The 23,060-nt window shown below is 42.2% G+C and overlaps 1 protein-coding gene across 14 annotated transcripts in view; it reads right to left on the reverse strand.

Moving 5' to 3' along the window:
• The window catches only part of LOC140493856 (uncharacterized), a 236,137-nt gene that overhangs the window by 95,006 nt on the left and 118,071 nt on the right, over positions 1-23,060 (reverse strand). For 7 of the 14 annotated variants that reach the window (XM_072592839.1, XM_072592842.1, XM_072592841.1 and 4 more), the window contains 2 exons: positions 3,774-3,880; positions 1,032-1,152 (listed from right to left, as the gene is read on the reverse strand). The exons of 2 other annotated variants lie outside the window; for them this stretch is intronic. In XM_072592839.1, the coding sequence (XP_072448940.1) occupies positions 1,032-1,152; positions 3,774-3,880 (228 nt within the window). Of the gene's footprint in view, positions 1-1,031; positions 1,153-3,773; positions 3,935-23,060 lie in introns of those variants that run through there. 5 more of the 14 variants (XM_072592843.1, XM_072592840.1, XM_072592850.1 and 2 more) reach the window with 3 other exon arrangements.

A 23,060-nucleotide genomic window follows, 5' to 3' on the forward strand; every position in this document is an offset into this window, starting at 1 on the left:
TTATCTTTTTTTTTAAAAAATCAGCCTCCCAGAGGAAGTATGAATGTCTGGAATTCTTTACCTGAGAGTGTCGTGGAGGCTAGATCTCAAAATATTTAAACAGACATTGGATTGAGTTGAGAGTAACAAAGACCTGGCACAAAAGAGGAGTTCAGGCCTACAGTAGATCAGTCTGTAGAATGGCAGACTGACATGAGGGCTGAATGGCCTACTGCTGCTCTTATTTATTGTGTTTTTATGTTCTTATAAACATCTCATACTTGGCTTTCCCAGGATAATTGGAAAGGTGTAGTATAAATCGAAAAGAAGGGAGCTTTTAACTGAGAATAAATACCTGGGCAAAGGAAAAAAGCTTAACCTGACATTTGCAGTTTTGCAATGCATCTTGAATTACAATACGCACAGGCTAGCATTACACCTCTGTCAAAATGTGCACTCGTTTGCATAATACCTTGGTGAAGTTAATACACGTGAATTGTTTGCAGATTGATGATAAATGTCTACAGTAATGATGCTCTCACAGCAGTTTGTTTCTGACAATACTGAAGCTGCAACTGTTTGGCTGTATTCTTTTCTTTTATTTTCAGTCGATATGTTTTATAAAACAGCCACCTATGCTACTTGTATACTGATCTATCTTGTACTACTTAGTTTATGCCAGATCACAGGAAAAAAAGATAAGGAATAGTCAGTATTTGGATTAATTCTCAACTCCCTTGCCATTTAATTGTGCAGTGAAACAAAAACAGTGGAACTTGATCTGAATATTTAAACACTTGGTCAGATTATACCTTGTAAGGAAAACTAGCCAGTTTATCCAGCATGCGCATGCTCTTTATTTTATCATGTCAAATTTCAATGCCACAAATTTCAGAAGGGGGCCAAAAAAAAAATCCAAACAACACTACAATTAGAATGTGCCAAAAAATAAAATGGGTTATTTAAACAAAAACTCCAAATATTTAACAAATGCACCACAAAATTCATGTGATGTGTGCATGCTTTCCATAACTGTCTCGTGGGTATCACACCTGTATGATGGGAAGTGTACTTTGGCCACAAACCTCCCAAGTTCTCCCCTTCAGTGTTGTCAGCATTATCCACACTAACGCTGGATTCTTCAAAATATTGTTTCTCATATTCATAGTCGACCTAAAATAAAATTACATTTACTTGCTTGCAGATGCAACTTACAAAACAATTGTCTGTCTCATTTCATCCAAACTCCTTCCTCATCTGGACACCATACTAAGTAGACAATCAGCATTTTAAACTTTCCTCAGTTTGTTTCAAAATCAAACAACATTAACAGCAACAAATCAATGTTGAATAAAACAAAGAGCTCCAGGTTCATAATTTTAATGCAGATTTTTTGATTTATTTAGATATTGCACTTAATTGATTTGTAAATTATCTGAAACCAATTGACATGCTAGTTTCACTGCATACAAGAGAGATTGCAAACTGATAGCTTCATAGAATGTTCCAGCAGAGGAGTCAGTGGAGCCCAATGTGTCTGCATTGGTTAATTAGTAAAACTATTTTAATATTCATGCAAAAAGCTGGCAAAAATTACTGTCTCTCAAAGTTATCAACATTGTAGATGTTCCCTGTGTTTCCAAAATGCGTTAAAATATTTTAAATATAATGTTAAAAAGAGAACAACCAATCCCAGTGTATTAGATTACAATATTATAAAATGTAGGAGTAAAAGTAGACCATGGATCCCACCAAGTCCAGTCTGCCATTCAATGAGATCACAGCTGATCTGATAATCCTCACCTCATTTTTCCCTGCATCTTTCCATAATCTTTGAACATCTTAACAGTGAGAAATCTAGACCTGAATATACTTAACAACTCAAAGTCCTCAATAGCTCTTCAGGATCAAGAATTCCACAGATTCGCCACTGGAGAAAAAAATTCCTCATTTGTCTTAAATGGGCGACTCCTTGCTCTGAGATTACACTCTCTGGTCCTAGACGGTCCAACAAGGGAATCAACCACTTCACATCTACCTTGGGAAACCGCCCGAGGATTTTGCATGTTTCATTAAGGTTTCCTTTCATTCTTCCAAACTCCAATGAGCACATACCTAACTTATTCAATGTCTCCTCATAACAAAATACCCAGGACGAAATTAGTGTAGCTTCTCTGGACTGCCTTCAATGCCAGTATATCCTGCCTTGGATAATGGGTTCAAAACTGTTCACTCTATTCCAATAGTAGTGTAACTAGTCGAGAACGTGATAGTGGAAAAGCACAGCAGGTCAGGAAGGGCACTTGCTTGAAACATCGGTTCGCCTATTCCTCAGATGCTGCCTGACCTGCTGTGCTTTTTCAGCACCACACTCGACTCTGATCTCCAGCATCTGTGGACCTCACTTTCTCCTTGTGGTGTAACTCGTGCCATGGATTAGATTAGATTAGATTACTTACAGTGTGGAAACAGGCCCTTCGGCCCAACAAGCCCACACCGACCCGCCAAAGCGCAACCCACCCAGACCCCTAACCTAACACTACGGGCAATTTAGCATGGCCAATTCACCAGACCTGCACCTTTGGACTGTGGGAGGAAACCGGAGCACCCGGAGGAAACCCACGCAGACACGGGGAGAACGTGCAAACTCCACAGAGTCAGTCGCCTGAGGCGGGAATTGAATCCGGGTCTCTGGTGCTGTGAGGCAGCAGTACTAACCACTGTGCCACCTTTTAACAAGATCGCCCTGATTTTAGAGACCATTCCTTTTGGAAAAAGGCATTTCATTTACCTTCCCTAGTATTCACTAAACTTGAATGCTTTTTTTTTTGTGATTTATTGACTCCCAAATCCTTTCGTATTCAGCTTTCTGTAGTCCTGTTTTGAAATAATATCCAGCTCCCCCACCCTTCCTGCCAAAGTGCATAACCCCATATTTTCCCACATTGTATTCTAACTGCTAATTTTTAAAAAATTTATTTCCAGGATGAGGGCATCACTTGCCAGGTCAACATTTAATGCCAATTCCAGAGGGCCGTTAAGAGTCAACCACATTGTTGTGGGTCTGGAGTCACATGTAGACCAGGTAAAAGCAGCAGTTTCCTTGTCTAAAGGACATTAGTGAACTAGATGTGTTTTTCCAATAATCAACAATGGACTCATGGTCATTATTAGATTCTTAATTCCAGACTTTTATTGAATTCAAATTCCACATCTGCCATGCATTGATTGAAACACAGGCCCCAGAACATTATCTGGTTCTTTGGGTTAACAGTCCAGCAATAATACCACTAGGTCATTGTCCTCCATTCCTCTTCTAAGTTACATATATTCCCTTTTATATATATTCAATAATTGTGGTCCGAGTACTGATTCCTATGGCACTCCATTAGTTACAATTTACTATCTTAAACTTCCCTTTATTTCTGTCTTTTATTAGTTAGCCAATTCTCTGTCCATACTACCTCCAAATTCATGGGCTCTTAACTTGCGTGCAGTACCTTATCTTTCAAAAATCCAAATATATTGTCTTCTGAAAATCCAAACATAAATAAGCTCATTCTAACTTAAAATAAAGCACTGAAAATAAATAGTAAAAGATAAAGGCATTTAATCTTAGCAAAGGTCACTACGTTCAAAATATCTCAAAATTAGTGCAAGCTTAATTTAGTCTTTGCTAAGCGTAACAATAACATATGGCCATATAATGGAAATTGACAAGCACATTAGCTGCATAAAACTTCACAAAATGAGAAATTTAAAGTCAAAGAATTCCTATCAGCCTCATCACATACCTTGAGATTTTGACTGTCTCTGGCGCATTTCTCCCTTCCTTGGTGCTGTTCTAGCCTTCGAAGTTGTACCAGTTCCTCCTCCAGCTCTTGCTGTCCTGAGACCAAAGCTGGATCAGAGCAGCCAGGAAAGAACCAGTCATCCTCAATCAGTTTTGTGCCACAGGAAGACAAGTCATTCAGACAGACAGCATGAGCATAGGCGCGCGCACAGACACACACACACACACCCCAGTGACTATTCACCATCTTATGACTTTCCCAAAGTGAAATTATTTCAGATTTGATTATTTATTGTTTATTTATTGACTTCAAAATTGTTCAAGTAGTAACAAAGTTAAATTCACATTAGCATTACTTGTTCCTAGAAAATCAAACTGATTTTTGCACTAATTTTAGTTTCAGGATCATTGCAACACTTTTATATTTGCATTTAGTTTATATTAAATTGAATGAACAAAGGGATGAGATATTGTACCATATTAGATTAGATTAGATTAGATTAGATTAGATTAGATTAGATATGTTTGCAATTGCCAATGCAATTACAGTAGGAAAATATTTTTGATTACCCAAGCACCACAGCCTCACTGAAAAATAATATTAAATCATTTTGCTTAATTTAGATTTTAAAAACTTCTTACATTTTATCTCCGATGTTTTGGTTCAGTAAGAAATTACAATTTAATTATGAAGTATGTAGATCTTAAAGAGATTTTTAACAGAAGAGAAAATTTTACTAAATATCATGGAAAAAATTAAACTTTTAATTGCAATAGGGACTGTAAATCATTAAACGTTAATACTTTCAGGCGCATTGTTTGTGTCTATTTCTGAACGAGCATTTTTCACTTGCATTTTGCATCAAACATTGCTCTACACATAGTGGCCATCGTTTTTGGTTAGAATATCACTACCTGCTCTACTAAATAAAACTAAGTGCATTAAACCACTTTCATTCGCTGCAAACTGAGGGGGTTTCTCAATGGGGCACAAACGTGAAGCACTGCATAGATGAGTTGAGCACTGCACTTGCAGAAATTTAGCTCCCAGGAACATGTTGCGACAGAAAGAAGCCTCACAGCAGATTACATACCTTGTCTATTTGCTACAAATAATGCATGGAATTAAAAAATACATTTCTTTGAAACAATATTGTGAAAGATTTTTGATTGAACACTTTAGAACAAACTCAGTTTATGGTCTAAGAAGAAAACTTCTGAACTAAAAATGGGCTTCTAAATTACAGTTACCATGCTGTCTAATAAAGAAGTGTCCACTTTGCTACAAATTATCCTATAAGGACAAGGTGTCTCAAACATTTCAGCAACAGATGAAGCTAATCATTTTACACTGCTACTAAGCACAAGGAAGTGGTATTCTCCAATGACAAGACGTTGCTATTAAGTCAAAAAAGACATTCAGCTCACCAGATCAATGACTCAATTTACAGTGTGATGTAACTGAAATTATACATTGAAAAATTGATTGTTAAGCCTTTCATCTGTTAGAATTCAGTGTTAGAATACACTTTTCTCATGTATAAATCACAAAACCTTTTTTTTAAAAAGTTGCATTCTCGGGTTAGCTGTTAACAATGGTGATAGCGTGACAATATGTTGAAGGTGTTAGCCCCCTGTGTTCTCTATCTATGCCATGATATTTAGATTGATTCTAATCTAAAAAGTGAGATAACAGAGTTTTACATAAATTCATGCAGTTTTTGAGCAAAGTACAATGTAACTCTGCAAGTACAAATTCACCCCACAAAATGTGTGCGTGCATGTGGGTCTTTGTCTGTCTGTGTGTGTGTGTCTGGGGTGGGGGTTGTGAGTGTGAGAAAGGTGTGTGTGTGTGTGTGTGTGTGTGTGTGTGTGTGTGTGTGTAGTGCAATGGTGATCACCTGTCATGTGACATGAACCCAAGGTCCCGGTTGAGGCCATCCCTATGGGTACCAAACTTAGCTATCAGCCTCTGCTCGGCCACTTTCCTCTGCTGCCTGTCCCGAAGTCCACCTTGGAGGATGGTCACCCAAAAAGGTCAGAGGCTGAATGCCCTGGGCCACTGAAGTGTTCCCCAACTGGGAGGGAACCCTCCTGTCTGTTGACGGTTGTGCGGTGCCCATTCATCCGTTGTCGTAGCCTTTGCTCGGTTTCCCCAATGTACCATGCCTCCGGGCATCCTTGCCTGCAACGTATAAGATAGACAACGTTGGCTGAGTCACATCAGTACCTGCCATGTACAAGGTGGGAGATGTTCCCACACGTAATAGTGGTATCTATGTCCACAATCTGACACGTCTTGCAGCATCCACCGTGACAGGGTTGTATGGAGTTGTCCTGAGAGCCGGGCAGTTTGCTACGAACAAGGATCTGTTTGAGGTTTGGCAGTTGTTTAAAGGCAATTAGTGGAGGTGTGGGGAAGGTCTTGGTGAGGTGCTCATCCTCGTTGATAATTTGTTGCAGGTCACAAAGAACATGGCGTAATTTTTCAGCTCCTGGGAAGTACTGAACAACGAAGGGTACCCTGTCAGTTGCAGCACGTGTCTGTCTCCTGAGGAGGTCATTACGGTTCCTTGCTGTGGCACGTCAGAACTGGTGGTCGATGAGTTGAGCATCGTACCCCGTTCTTGTGAGGGTATCCTCGAGTACTTCCAGGTGTCCGTCATGTTCCTCCTCATCTGAGCAGATCCGGTGTATGCGTGGGGCTTGTCCATAGGGAATGGCTGTTTTAATATGTTTTGGGTGGAAGCTGGAGAAGTGTAGCATTGAGGTTGTCTGTGGGTTGCGGTAGAGTGTGGTGCTGAGGTGTCCATCCTTGATGGAGACGTATGTGTCCAAGAATGAGACAGATAGTCAAGAGTAGTCCATGGTGAGTTTAATGGTGGGATGAAACTTGTTGATGTCACTGTGTAGTTTTATCAGTGACTCCTCGCCGTGGGTCCAGAGGAAGAAAATGTCATCAATGTACCTGGTGTACAATGTTGGTTGGAGATCCTGCATAGAGAAGATGACTTGTTTGAACCTGTGCATAAAAATGTTGGCATATTGGGGTGCAAATTGTGTCCCCATGGCTGTTCCATGTGTCAGGATGAAGAACTGGTTGTCAAAGGTGAAGACATTATGATTGAGGATAAAGCGGATGAGTTGTAGGATGGTGTTTGGAGACAGGCAGTTGTTGGTGTTGAGCACTGAGGTTGTTGTCGCGATGCCATCTTTGTGGGGGATGCTGGTGTAGAGTGCGGAAACGGCCATTGTGACGAGGAATATTCCCAGTTCGACTGGTCCGTGGGTGCTGAGTTTCTGTAAGAAATCCATAGTGTCGCGACAGAAGCTGGAGATCCCCTGTACAATAGGTTTCAAGATGCCTTGCACATAACCAGAGAGATTCTCACATAGGGTCCCATTGCCTGACATGATGAGACGTCCCGGTGTGTTGACTTTGTGTACCTTTGGAAGGTAGCAGAAGTCGCCTACACGAGAAGTGCGTGGGATGAGGGCGCATAAGGAACTCTGAAGGACTGGATCCAAAGTTCTGATCAGTGTGTTTAATTCTCGGGTGTGTTCTTTGGTCGGATCAGCTGGTAGTTGCCTGTAGTGTTCCTGGTTGTTCAGTTGTCGGTACACTTCCTTGCAGTAATTTGTTCTATTCTGAATGACAATGGCTCCTCCTTTATCTGCTGGTTTGATGACAATGTTGTCATTGGTTTTGAGAGCCTGGATGGCATTGCGTTGTGAACGGGTGATGTTTTGCTCTACCTTGTGGGTACGGCTGATGAATCTGGCATTTATATATTTCCTGACATGTATGTTTGAGCATACATGTTGAGCCCAGGGCAGCGACCCTCCGGTGGGGTCCATGTTGACACCTTCTTTGGTCACTCCTCTACAGATCCCTGTGATGACTGTTCCAGTTCATCAGTGGGATCACTGCCGGCACCTTGAAAGAATTCCCAGAGTCTCATTCGTCTGATGAACTCCTCTGTGTCTGCTGCCAGAACCAACTGGCCCATTTTGGTGGTGGGGCAGAAGCTGAGACCCCTACTCAGGACTTCAATCTCTTCCAGTTGAAGGATGTGGTCCGATTTTGTGATTTGTGATTTTTTGTGATTTACACATGAAAGAAGTGAAACTATCACTGTATTCTAACAGATGAAAGGCTTAACAGACAATCAATTTTTCAATGTATAATTTCAGTTACATCACACTGTAAATTTTTGCAATAATTTCTGTGTTACGATCGAGTCCTCCACTATCACCTGATGAAGGAGCGTCGCTCCGAAAGCTAGTGTGCTTCCAATTAAACCTGTTGGACTATAACCTGGTGTTGTGTGATTTTTAACTTAGAGACAGATCACTCTTTTATCTCCAACTTAGTTTACTTCAGCAGATTGTAGTCGCTGCTCACAATACAATCTCCTCTGTACAAGGAAGACAAAACGCAGATTAGATTACTACATTGCCAACATGTCCCTTCAGTCCACAAGCATGACCCCAAACCTCTGGGTCCCTCTCAATTTTTCTCCATTTCTACTCTGAACTTTCCATCCTCAGCCTACTACATTGTTCCAATGCAAATCAACATGTCACAGAAGCACTATAGTACAGAAGGAGACCATTTGACCCACTGTGCCTTTATTACCTCATGTGCTTCCAGTATGATGATGGTGGGGCAGCACTTCTGAACCTGGGGCTCATCTGTTCTGTCCGCTTTTTTTTATGTAGTTTTTCTTCTTTTACCTCCCTTCTCTCATTATTTTCTCCTCTATTTTAGTTTAGAGCTCGGTTGGAATGGCACGTACCCAAGTAGGCCCAGAAGCACTGGTAGTGGCTGAGGCAAGTTTGGGTTCCTGACAGCTTCTGCATCGTTGAGGCAGTCCTAATGCCAACACATGGCTGCTGCTGCTGCAGAAGTGAGATGAAGTTTCCAGCCATGCCTGCTTCCAGCATAGATTCATGGAGGCAGATGTGGGCTAGTACAAGACCTAGTGGGGCCAAAGCAGATACATGGCAGTGCGGGACTTGAGTTGAGACTTGAGATTCAACACCCGACAGCAGTGACATCTGCACTGGCAAGGTCCAGCAAGGACACAATGGCAAGGGCACTGGTGGAAGCCAGATGGTAGCGACTTTTGTTCCAGTGGCAGTGTGGCAAAGGGTACTCATGTCTGGCCACTAGGCCCATGACAGAGCACTCAACATAGAGGGCTGTAAAGTTGTACACTTTCTTCATTTCTCTGCCATTATATTCTATGTTTTGATTAATTTTTCCATGTTTTAAAATGATGTTGGAGAGTGGTGACACTGCACAACACTTTTCACTGCATTTTGTAACAAGATACATGTGACGATAAATAAATCAAATAAGCAATGACATTCACCAGAATAACCGCAGCAGGACTGTCTTATGAGGCAAAATTGAGGAAACTGGGCCTGTATTCCCTTAACCTTCGGAAAGATGTTGCGAAACTTGAAAGGGTTCAGAAAAGATTTGCAAGGATGCTGCCAGGGTTGGAGGGTTTGAGCTAGAGGGAGAGGCTGAATAGGCTGGGGCGGTTTTCCCTGGAGCGACGGAGGCTGAGGGGTGACCTTATAGAGGTTTACAAAATTATGAGGGGCATGGATAGGATAAATAGACAAAGTCTTTTCCCTGGGGTTGGGGAGTCCAGAACTAGAGGGCATAGGTTTAGGGTGAGGGGGGAAAGATATAAAAGAGACCTTCGGGGCAACGTTTTCACACAGAGGGTGGTAAGTGTATGGAATGAGCTGCTAGACGATGTGCTGGAGGCTGGTACAATTGCAACATTTAAGAGGCATCTGGATGAGTCTATGAATAGGAAGGGTTTGAAGGGATATGGGCCAGGTGCTGGCAGGTGGGACTAGATTGGGTTGGGATATCTGGTCGGCATGGACGAGTTGGACCGAAGGGTCTATTTCCATGCTGTACATCTCTATGATTATGACTAATCTTACAAGACTGTTACAGGATATGACAAAGTGGATCGCAATTAGGGAGGAACTTCTTCACACAGGGGACAGTGAATTATTGAATTTGTCTATTCTGGAGGGCTGTGGAAGCTCAATCACTGAGCATATTCAAGACAGAAATTACTAGATTTCTGGTGACAATAGCATCAATGGAAATGCAGATAGCACAGCAAGTGGTTTTGACGTACATGATCAAAGTCATGATCTAACAATTATGGAGCTAAATAATGTATGCCTATTTTTATGTTCCTAGCCTGCAGCTATTTTCAGAATTCGGTTTTATGTCAGATTTTCCGCAGTAAAGTATTTTCTTTCCATAAATGAAACTTCATGGAAACATAGAAAATAGGTGCAGGAGTAGGCCAATCAGCCCTTCAAGCCTGCACCGTCATTCAATATGATCATGGCTGCTCTTGCAATTTAAGTATCCCATTCTCACTTCCTCTCTGTACCCCTTGATCCCTTTAGTTGGAAGGGTCACATCCAGCTCCCTCTTGAACATATCTATTGAAGTTGCCCCAACAGCTTTCTGTGGGAGAGAATTCCACAGGTTCGCAAGTGTCAGTGAAGAAATTCTTCCTCATCCGAGTCCTGAATGGCTTACCCTTTATTCTTAGACTGTGTTATCCACTAATTCTTAGAATTCACATTCAATATTTCGAACTGTTGTAACTTCAGCAACATAACCTTTAGAAATGTAGTAAGATTAAATGGAAATCAAATCAGAAAATATATAATTCTACCTTGGAGGAACCACTCTGAATGATTCTCAGTGGCACATGAATAGAGAGAGAAATGTTGGAACAGGAATGGTTTGTCAATTACAAGGGGATATTTGACTGTATTAGAGATAAGAACACTTCAGACCAGCAATCAGCAGAATATCATGGTTTTTCAGAGAGTAAGATATAGAATGTAGATAAATATACCTGGTAACTGATTTCCAAATATTAATGTAAAAGGAACATTCTCAATCACAATGGTACCCATTGTATATTACTTACATGACGCACTGCAAATAACTCACCTGGGCTGTCTCAACAGCACATTCCAAACCTAAAACCTTTACCATATAAAAAGACAAGGGCAGCAGATACATGGATTCACCTCCATCGGCTAAATTCCCCTCCAAGCCCCACACCATTCTGAACTGAAACAACATCACTGCTTCTTCATTGTTGCTGTCTCAAAATCCTGTTACTCTTTTCTTAACAGCACTGTGGATGTCCCTACATCCCAAGGATAATCAGCAGTCACTAGTTGCCTCTCCTGAGCAATTAGGAAAGGGAAATGGAGGCTAAACTAACTAGAAATGTCCTCATCACATGACCAAATATTAAGAAATCATTGAGATTTTTAGAATGAGCACATACAATATGTCCTGTTAGGGTAAAACAAACTTGCCTCCGCATGTAAAGCAGCAAAAGAAATGATTTAAGATGGTAACTAATCAAATGACATATAATTTAGGATAAACATTTTCTTGTCACGCAAAGACAATGGCTTACATATGAAGGTAGAAAAGGTCAGTCACAAAACATCTTTGATCGGAAATGTTGATCTGCATTTCTGACCATTAAATGTTCAGTTAAAAAAAACAATTCGATCATAGCACAACAAAGATTCAAGTACACTGCTGATGATTTCTAGACACCAAGTCCAAAAGCTAGAAATAAGTAGCAGTGCACTGTTTGAGACATGTAGACATGAACCTGCACAAAACTGATGGGAAACTAAGCTCTTAATGGCTGGTCAAATCACAGTTGCATGAGCAATGGAAGGGGAAGTGGATGGAAGTGCTGAGCGCTCATCAGGGATATAGTAGATGAAGAAAAAAATATCAGCAAAGTCATGCAAAGCTGAAAGGAAACTACTCATCAGTTTTTCTCATTTTAAAACACATTCTTTTCATATTAATTTTAGAGATGCAATTTTTGAGAAAAAAAACTTTTAACTTTGCAACTATACTACTATGGATACATTTAACATAGGCCAACTAACCTGAACTTAAAGAATCATGAGGTAAGGTAAATAGTGTTACGGGCAAATTTCTGTCCAATAACATAATTTTTCAATCCAAAGGATAATGTAAGCTAATCCTTTGACTGTGTCTTTCAATTTAGTTTCAAGTACCTGCATATATTCAAAACACAGATTCTGGCATCTTTAATATTGCATCAACTTCATTTCCTTGCATTTAGTAGTCATGCATTATGGCAGACCTTAACCACTCATTTTCTGTGATTAAAAACATCACCAGCATTGGGCAAAGTGCCCAATCAACAACGGATTGACGTAAAAATCAATACTCCAAATTTCTGGTGGTGCAGGCTCGAAGGGCAGAATGGCCTACTCCTGCACCTATTGTCTGTATACTTCATTGGTAATCTCTCAACTAGAAAACAAATACCAACATAATTAAATAAAGCCACAGTTTATTTACATAACCTTGCAAATTATAATCCATACTTTTATTCGTTAAAATTTTCTACTTACTTACTAGAATTTAATATTATGAAGTCAGGAACTTACTGGCTGGCATATTACTGACCCTTGATGAAATGACAAAAGTATCTCAATTACATTTTCAACAACTAATGTTTTGTATTGCACTGTGCTTGTCAGCTTTATTTTGTTTTAAGGTGGGCAGCCCTAAAATCGGAATCTAGAATTTGCAAAGAGACTGAAGTTATAAAATAAAAATTATTGTTAAATAGTAATGAATCCCTCTAATTTGTGCATCTAAGTTTCATTGGTGTACAGATTGTTTTTGAAATTCATAACTAGAAATCACTGAACTTCTCGTGTGAGAGCTGATGGTGATAATCATTTAATGCAAACTATATAACTGAGTATCACCATCAGGCTGAGATTTAAGAGACAAAATCTAAAACAGTTGGAACAATTATATTGTCAGTAGGTCATTTCTTGTGCCTGGTAAGCTTATTCATAACAGCACAGGCTGAAGTCACAATATTATGCACTTCTTGTCAAATGAAATGGAGTATCTTTAATCAAGATGTAAAATCAAGCAAATTTCACATAAACTGGACATTAAAATCGATAATGCAACAATTAGAGGTGAGACATAAGCTCAGACCCGTTTTTCAGATATGTTCTTCAGTTCTGAAGTAGTAATATTGGACCTGAAATGTTAACATAATTCCTCTCTCCATAGATGCCTGCTGAATATCTCCAACACTTTGTTTTTATTCCTGATCTCCAAATATACTTTGCCTTTATATGTTTCAATAATATATTCAGAGTTCAATTCCTACCTCTAATTCAAATGACCCAATTAATTTGGATAGCTTTTTGTGCGGTGTACTCCTTGTACAAACATATAAAATTGGAGCAGAGGTAGACCTTTTGGCTCTTTAAGCCTGTTGTACTATTCCATTAGATCACGGCTGATCTGTTTGTTTCTCAAATCCCACATTCCCACTTATCCCTAAGAACTCTCGATTCCCCAATCAAGGATCTATCTATTTCTGTCTTAAAAATATTCAATGACCTTTTATCCACTACCTACTGAGGCAGAGTGTTCCAAAGTGACAGAACCTTCAAAACAAAAATTCTTACCACCTCTGGCATGAAACTGGCCTTGGATAGTGAGGAGCAAGTAAACATTCTCCATTCCATTCTCCCAGTTTCTCAGTTTACGTCATTTCTGTACTGATGATGCCATCTTCCACATGGGGGCCTCAAAAATATCCAGCTTTACTCAATAGAGAATTACCCAGCACAATGGTTGAATGGGGCCTCAGCCGTGTCCAACCAATTTCCCGAACATCTGCCATCACCTCTTCTCTTCCACAACTCCAATAGGGTCCCTCTGGCCCTCACTTTCCCCTCAACCAGCATTTCCATTCAAAGTATCATAAGCCACCATTTCCACCACCTCCTGTGGGATACCATAAAGATACATATTTCGTTCCCCTCCCTTGACAGCATTCCAAAGAGACCTCCCGGTCCACTCCTCCACCACTCTCAACACCTGCCCACACATGCAATAGCATAAGGTGCAAACCTGCCTGTTTACCTTCTCCTGCTTCACTATCCAAGGCTCCAGATACACTTTGCAGGTTAAGCAGCAATATACCTGCACTTTGTGAGTAGCGAATACCGAGACTAGATTGAACAATGTGGTATACTCTACACCTGGGAGTTGAAACGCAGACTAGGTGGCCACTTTACGGAACACCTAGGGCTCTGTCTACAAAAATGATCGAGCTTTCAGCTGCCTGCTATTTCAAAACATCCTGTGGCCCTTGGTTAACATTTCTGTTTCAGGTCTGTGACATGGCTCCAGCAAAGCTCATTACAAGCTAGAAGAACAGTATTTCATTAGCCATTTGGGACCCTGCAGCCTGCAGGCCTCAATATAGAGTTCAATAATTTTAGGACCTGGACTCCTTTTACCCACCCTACACACCCCAGACTTTACGACATGGAGTTGGAATCCTTGAAACCAGATAAGTCGTTAGGGCTGTATGGATGTTCCCTATGATGTTGAAGGTGGTCAGAGAAGAAACAGCAAATGCTCAGAGGATTATTTTTTAATTTTCACGAGACACAGGTGAAGTGCTAGAGGACTGGAGAAATGCAAAGATAGTTTGATTATTTGAAAAGGGTACAAAGGAAACGCCAAACACTGAAAGACCAATTAGTCTTAGTTCAGTGATGTGCAAATGGTTAGAATCAACCCTGAGAGATCAGATAAGCTGTTACTTAGACAGGCACAGAACAGTCAGTGTGGCTTTGTTAAGGGAAGTCATGATGTGGAGGTGCAAGTGTTAGACTGGAGTAGACATCACTCTCGATGAAGGGCTTATGCCCAAAACATCGATTCTTCTGCTCCTTGGACGCTGCCTGACATGCTGTGCTTTTCCAAAAGTACACTCTCTACTGGAGTGGACAAAGTCAAAAGTCACACAACACCAGCCTGTATTCCAATAGATTTATTTGAAATTACAAGCCTTCAGAACATGCTCCTTCATCACTTCACCTGACGAAGGAGCAACACTCCAAAAGCTTCTGATTTCTGTTGGAGTATAACCTGGTGTTACGTGACTTCTGACTTTGTTAAGGGAAGGTCATGCTTTACCTGGATAAATGCGAGGTGATGCATTTTGGAAGGTTGAATTTGAAAGCTGAGTACAGGATTAAGGATAGGATTCTTGGCACTGTGGAGGAACAGAGGGATCTTGGTGTGGAGGTACATAGATCCTTTAAAATGGCCACCCAAGTGGACAGGGTTGTTAAGAAAGCATATGGTGTTTTGGTTTATATTAACAGGGGGACTGAGTTTAAGAGTCATGAGATCTTGTTGCAGCTCTATAAAACTTTGGTTAGACCACACTTGGAATACTGCATCCAGTTCTGGTCGCCCTATTATAGAAAAGATGTGGATGCTTTGGAGAGGGTTCAGAGGTGGTTTACCAGGATGCTGCCTGACTGGAGGGCTTATCTTATGAAGAGAGGTTGACTGAGCTCAGACTTTTTTCGTTGGAGAAAAGGAGGATGAGAGGGGACCTAATTGAGGTATACAAGATAATGAGGGGCATAGATAAAAGTTGATAGCCAGAGACTATTTCCCAGGGCAGAAATGACGAACACGAGGGGTCATAGTTTTAAGCTGGTTGGAGGGAAGTATAGAGGGGATGTCAGAGGCGGGTTCTTTACACAGAGAGTTGCGAGAGCATGGAATGCATTGCCAGCAGCAGTTGTGGAAGCAAGGTCATTGGGGACATTTAAGAGACTACTGGACATGCATATGGTCACAGAAATTTGAGGGTGCATACATGAGGATCAGTGGTCGGCACAACATCGTGGGCTGAAGGGCCTGTTCTGTGCTGTACTGTTCTATGTTCTATGTACAAATTGGGTTGAATGTTTTGAGGAAATAACAAGGAAGAATGTTGAGAGTAGTACAGTGGATGTTGTCTACATGGATTTTAGTAAGGCACTTGACAAGGTCCCACATGGCAGGCTGATCAATAAAGTGAAACCCCGTGGGATACAGGGTAATGTGTCGAACTGGATTCAGAATCACAAAACAAAGGGTAATGGTCGACGGCTGCCATTCTGAATGAAAAGCTGTTTCAAGGGGTGTTCCACAGGGATCAGTGTTGGGACACCTGCTGTTTCTTTTGTACATTAACAATTTGGACTTGATCTTGGGGGACCCAATTGGGAAATTTGCAGACAACACAAAAATTGACCATGTAGTGCAGAGTGTAAAAGATAGCTGTAAGCTCGAAAATGATATGGATAGTTTGGGCAGGAAAGTGGCAGATGGAGCTCAACTTTAATAAGTGACTGCTGGACAAGCACATGGATGGCAGTAAAGTGAGGGGTGTGTAGGTTAGGTTCATCTGCGATTAAGATAAATGCTCAGCACAACATCATGGGCTAAAGGACCTGTACTGGGCTAAAGGACCTGTACTGGGCTAAAGGACCTGTACTGGGCTAAAGGACTTGTACTGGGCTAAAGGACCTGTACTGGGCTAAAGGACCTGTACTGGGCTAAAGGACCTGTACTGGGCTAAAGGACCTGTACTGGGCTAAAGGACCTGTACTGGGCTAAAGGACCTGTACTGGGCTAAAGGACCTGTACTGTGCTAAAGGACCTGTACTGTGCTAAAGGACCTGTACTGTGCTTTTTGTTCTAAGTTCTATAAGTGTGAGGTAATGCATTTAAGGAGGTCAAACAGTAAAAGGGAATATACTATAAATGGGATAATACTGATAGGGATAGATGAAGTGAGAGATCTTGGCTTACAAGTGTACAAGTCCCTAAAGATACCAGTACAGGTTGTAAAGATAAGGTTCTAAAAAAGGTATGTGGAATGTTCTCCTTCATTTGCGAAGATATAGAACACAAAAGTAGAATATAATGACAAAACTGTAGAAGACAATGGAGAGACTACAACTGGAGTATTGGTGCAGTTCTGGTCACCACATTACAGGAATGACATTCTTGCTTTGGAGAGAATGCGGAGAGGTTTAATGGAATGTTGCCAGGACTGGAGAATTGTAGCTACGAGGAGAGATTGGAGAGGTGGGGGTTGTTTTCCTTAGAACAGAGAAGGTTGAGGGGTGACATGACTCAGGTCAACAAAATTGTGAGGGAAAGACGGGTAGATAGACATACTATTGCAAAATTTGTTGGTAGCAGAGCAAGAAGGCAGGCTTTGGCTCAAAAAGCTTGAGAGCAGCAGCTCAGCAAACAGTATGCTTGGGCGAAGTCCTTTTAACTTTTCTTATAGTTCACAGCAACTAAAATGGCAGTCGCATGTTCCTCCTGCAAGATGTGGGAGCTCAGGGAGACTTCCATTGTCTCTAATGACTATATCTGTGGGAAGTGCACTGAGCTGCAGCTCCTGGGAGACAGTGTTAGGGAGCTGGAGCTGGATGAACACAAAGTTGCCACCCAAATGGATAGGGTTGTTAAGAAAGCATATGGTGTTTTGGCTTTCATTAACGGGGGTGTCGAGTTTAAGAGCCGAGAGGTTTTGCTGCAGCTCTACAAGCCCCCGGTGAGACCACACTTGGAATATTGCGTCCGGTTCTGGTCACCCTACTATAGGAAAGATACAAAGGCTTTGGAAAGGGTGCAAAGAAGGTTTACCAGGATGCTGCCTGGACTGGAGGGCTTGCCATATGAAGAAAGGTTGAATAAGCTTGGACTTTTCTCTCTGGAGAGGAGGAGGGAGAGAGGAGACCTGACCATGGTGTATAAAATAATGAGGGGAATAGATAGAGTCAATAGCCAGAGACTTTTCCCCAGGGCAGGATTGACTGGTACGAGAAGTCATAGTTTGAAGATATTAGGAGGAAGGTATAAAGGAGACATCAGAGGTAGGTTCTTTACGCAGAGAGTTGTGAATGCATGGAATGCATTGCCAGTTGAGGTAGACAATAGACAATAGATGCAGGAGTAGGCCATTCTGCCCTTCGAGCCTGCACCGCCATTCAATATGATCATGGCTGATCATTCCTAATTAGTATCCTGTTCCAGCCTTATCTCCATACCCCTTGACTCCACTATCTTTAAGAGCTCTATCCAATTCTTTCTTAAAAGAATCCAGAGACTGGGCCTCCACTGCCCTCTGGGGCAGAGCATTCCACACAGCCACCACTCTCTGGGTGAAGTAGTTTCTCCTCATCTCTGTCCTAAATGGTCTACCCTGTATTTTTAAGTTGTGTCCTCTGGTTCGGCACTCCCCCATCAACGGAAATATGTTCCCTCCTGCCAGAGTGTCCAGTCCTTTCATAAGCCTATACGTTTCAATCAGATCCCCTCTCAGTCTTCTAAACTCAAGGGTATACAAGCCCAGTCGCTTCAGTCTTTCCGTGTAAGGCAATCCTGCCATTCCAGGAATTGACCTCGTGAACCTACGCTGCACTCCCTCAATAGCCAGAATGTCTTTCCTCAAATTTGGAGACCAGAACTGCACACAGTACTCCAGGTGTGGTCTCACCAGGGCCCTGTACAGCTGCAGAAGCACCTCTTTGCTTCTATACTCAATCCCTCTTGTTATGAAGGCCAGCATGCTATTAGCCTTCTTCACGACCTGCTGTACCTGCATGCTTGCCTTCATTGACTGGTGGACAAGAACACCCAGATCTCTCTGAACAGCCCCTTTACCTAATTTGATACCATTGAGGTAGTAATCTGCCTTCCTGTTCTTGCCACCAAAGTGGATAACCAGACATTTATCCACATTAAACTGCATCTGCCATGCATCTGCCCACTCACCTAACTTGTCCAGGTCACCCTGTAATCCCCTAACATCCTCATCACATTTCACCCTACCACCTAGCTTTGTGTCATCAGCAAATTGGTGGTGGAAGCAAAGTCACTGGGGACAGTTAAAAGACTGCTGGACATGAGTTGAGGGGTGCGTAGGTTAAGTTACTATATTTTACATTAGGATTAAGTCTCGGCACAACATCGTGGGCCTAAGGGCCTGCTCTGTGCTGTAATTTTCTATGTTCTAACTCAGGATCATCCCAGATACTAAGAGCTTCATAGACAGCAATTTTTGTGAGGTGGTCACACCAAAGGTGCAGGCAGAGAGTAGCGGGGTAACCATCAGGAAAGGCAAAGGGAGTAAGCAGAGAGTGCAGGAATCCCTGTGGCCATTCCCCTTGAAAACAAGTATACTGTTGGGCTCGTGGGATTGGGGGATGACTTTTCAGGAGAAATAAGCAGTCATCAGGTTAGTGGCACTATTACTGGTTCTGGGGCACAACAGGAAAGGGTAAAGGTAAACAGGACTTTAGTAATAGGAGACTTTATAGTTAAGAGGACAGACAGGAGATTCTGTGGCATAAATGGGAACCCAGGATGGTGTGTTACCTCCCAGGTGCCAGGGTCCAGGATGTCTCAGAGTGACTGCAGAGTGTTCTCAAGGAGTGGGGGGGGGGGGGGGGGGGGGGGGGTTAACAGCCAGAAGTCATTGCGCATGTCAGCACAAATGATATAGGAAGAAACAGGGATGAGATCCTGCAGAGTGATTATAGAGAACTAGGAAAAAGGTCAAAAAAACCAGGACCTAGTGGGTGATAAGCTCCAGATTATTTCCAGTGCCACATGCTAGTGAGGGGAAGAACGTGAGAATATGGCAGATAAACGCATGGCTGAAGAATTGGTGCAGGGTGAAGGAATTCAGATTTTTAGATCATTGGGACCTTTTCTGGGGCAGAGGTGACCTGTTCAAGAGGGCTAGGTTGCACAGGAACTGGAGAGGGGTCAATATCTTGGCATCCAGATTTCTAGTGCTGCTAGAAAGTGGGGCCCTGAAAGCAGGAAGGCAAGTGTGAGGCTCGAAGGAGATACAGTAATCAGAAATAGTAAGTTAAAGAGACAGGTCAGGATGGGAACACAAAAGGGAGCAAGGTATTCCTGATGAATTAAATTGCTTTTATTTCAATGCAAGTGGGCTGACAGGTAAGGCTAATGAACTCAGGGTGTGGATAAGCACATGGAGCAGGGACATTATAGCCATTACAGAAACACGGCTAAGAGAGGGACAGGACTACCAGGTCCCCAAATAGTCAACAGGAATTAGAGGAACAAATGTGCTGGGAAACTGGGGAGACTTGCAGGAGCAATAGGGTTGTCAGAGTAAGGGATTTTAATTTCCTAACATAGACTGCCAAAGCGTTAAGCATTGAAATGGGGTGGGATTTGTTAAGTGCGTTCAGAAAACTTTCATCAAGCAGCGTACAGAGGGTCCTACTTGGAAAGGGGCAAAACTCAACCTACTCTTGGGAAATAGGGCAGGAGTATTTGGAAAAGCAAGGGCTGATTAGGGGTAGTCAACATGGCTTTGTGCGTGGGAAATCATGTCTGACAAACTTGACTAAGTTTTTTGAGGAAGTAACAAAGAGGATTGATGAGGGCAGAGCGGTAGATGTGATCGATATGGACTTCAGTAAGATGTTTGACAAAGAGACTGATTAGCAAGGTTAGATCTCACAGAATGCAGGGAGAACTAGCCATTTGGATACAGACCTGGCTCAAAAGGCAGAAGACAGAGGGTGGTTGGGGAGGGCTGTTTTTCAGACTGGAGGCCTGTGACCAGTGGAGTGCCACAAGGATCGGTGCTGGGTTCTCTACTTTTTGTCATTTACACAAATGATTTGGATGCGAGCACAAGACGTTTGCAGATGACACCAAACTTGGAAGTGTAGTGGACAGTGAAGAGGGTTACCTCAGATTACACGATCTTGACCAGATGGGCCAATGGGCAGAGGTGGCAGATGGAGGTTAATTCAGATAAATGCGAGATGCTGCATTTTGGGAAAGCAAATCTTAGCAGGACTTATACACTTAATGGTAAGGTCCTAGGAAGTGTTGCTGAATAAAGAGACCTTGGAGTAGAGGTTCATAGCTCCTTGAAAGTGGAGTAGCAGGTAGATAGGGTAGTGAAGGCGGCTTTTGGTATGCTTTCATTTATTGGTCAGAGAAGTGAGTACAGGAGTTAGGAGGTCATGTTGCGGCTGTACAGGACATTGGTTAGGCCATTGTTGGAATACTGCATGCAATTCTGGTCTCCTTCCTATCGGAAAGATGTTGTGAAACTTGAAAGGGTTCAGAAAGGATTTACAAGGATGTTGCCAGGGTTGGAGAATTTGAGCTATACGGAGAGGCTGAACAAGCTGGGGCTGTTTTCCCTGGAGTGTCGAAGGCTGAGGGGTGACCTTATAGAGATTTACAAAAGTATGAGGGGCATTGATAGGGTAAATAGGCAAAGTCTTTTCCCTGGGTCGGGGAGTCCAGAACTAGAGGGCATAGGTTTAGGGTGAGAGGGGAAAGATATAAAAGAGACCTAAGGGGCAATTTTTTCCACACAGAGGGTGGTACGTGTATGGAATGAGCTTCCAGAAGAAGTGGTGGATGCTGGTACAATTGCAACATTTAAGAAGCATTTGGATGGATATATGAATAGGAAGGGTTTGGAGGGATATGGGCCGGGTGCTGGCAGGTGGGACTAGATTGGGTTGAGATATCTGGTCGGCATGCTCGGGTTGGACCAAAGGGTCTGTACCCATGCTGTACATCTCTGACTCTATGACAGATGACAGAGGTGACTGTGGGGAAGCGCTTTGGGAACAGTGACCATAGTTCTATTAATTTTAAAATAGTTACAGGGAGGGACAAAACTGGTCTACAGGTTCAAGTTCTAAACTGGGCAAGGTTAAATTCGATGGAATTAGACAGGAGCTTGCAGGGTTGATTGGAATAGTTTGTTTGCAGGCAAAGGGACCTCTAACAAGTGGGAGGCTTTTAAAAGTGAGATAGCTAGAGTTCAAGGTCAATATGTTCCTGTGAGAGTGAAGGGTAAGGTTGGCAGGAATAGGGAACGCTGGATGACAAGAGGTATTGAGGCTTTGACGAGAGAAAAAAGGTAGTGGTTCAGGAACAGGCAGCTGGATCAAGGGAATCACTGGAGGTATACAGGGACTATGGAAGTTTAGTGAAAAAGGAAATCAGGAGGGTGAAAAGGAGGCATGAGATAGCCTTGGCTGAGAAGATTCGGGTGAATCCAAGGAGGTTCTTTAAGTATATTAAAGGAAAAAGAACAAGAGAGAGAAAATAGGGCTCCGCAAATACCAAAGTGAACATGTATGTGCAGAACCGTAGGAGATGGGCAAGGTTCACAATGAATATTTCTCCTCTGTGCTTACCATGGAGAAAAACGCAAGGACTTGGGAACTTGGGGAAGTTAGTGGTCATATCTTGGGGACAGTCCATATCAGAGTAGAAAAGATGTTGGATGTATTAGAATGTACGAAGGTGGACGAATCTCCTGCTCCTGGCCAGATATATCCAAGAACACTGCAAGAGGCAAGAGAAAAACTTGCAGAGCTCCTGGCTGATAATTTTGCATCATCATTAGTCATGGATGAGTCGTGGAAGATTGGAGGGTAGCAAATGTTGTGCCCTTATTCAAGAAGGGCTATAAAAATAAGTCTGGAAACTGTAGACCAGTAAGCTTAACATCAGTTGTGGGTAAGTTACTTGAAAAGATTCTGAGGGATAAGATATATATGCATTTGGAAAGACAGGGTTTGATTAGTAGTTAGCATGGCTTTGTGAGTGAGAGATCACGTCTCACAAATTTATTAGAGTTCTTTGATGAAGTAACCAGGAAGGTTGTCAAGGGCAGGGCAGTAGATGAGGTCTGTATGGATTTCAGCAAGGCCTTTGATAAGGTTGCACATAGTAGTCTGCTCTGGAATGGTTAGATAGCATGGAATCCAGGGCAAGCTGGCAAATTGGTTTGATGGTAGGCAGTAGAGGGTAATAGTGGAAGGATGCCTGTCAGATTGGAGGCCTGTGATTTGTGGAGTGCCTCGGGGTCAGTGCTGGACCCATTACTGTTTGTTATCTATATCAATCATTAGGATGATAATGTATAAGGCATGATTAATAAGTTTGCTGATTACACTAAAATAGGTGGTATCATGGACAGTGACGAAGATAGTCAGAAATTGCAGCTGAACCTTGATCAGCTGGGGGAGTATGCCGAGAAATGGCACATGGACTTTAAAATTGATGTGCCTTGCATTTTGGAAAGTCAAATCAAGGTAGGAGTTTCATGGTGAAGGGTAGGGCCTTAAAGAGTGCAGTGGTACAGAGGGATCTTGGAGTTCAGATTCACAGTTCTCCCAAAGTTGGGTCACAGGTAGACAGGACAGTGAAGGCAGCTTTTTGGCACACTGGCCTTCATCAGTCAGGGCACTGAGTAAAGAAGTTGGGAAGTTATGCTACAGTTATGCAGGACAT

This window comes from Chiloscyllium punctatum, chromosome 22 (assembly GCF_047496795.1).
Source record: "Chiloscyllium punctatum isolate Juve2018m chromosome 22, sChiPun1.3, whole genome shotgun sequence".
Taxonomy (NCBI): Eukaryota; Metazoa; Chordata; class Chondrichthyes; order Orectolobiformes; family Hemiscylliidae; genus Chiloscyllium; species Chiloscyllium punctatum.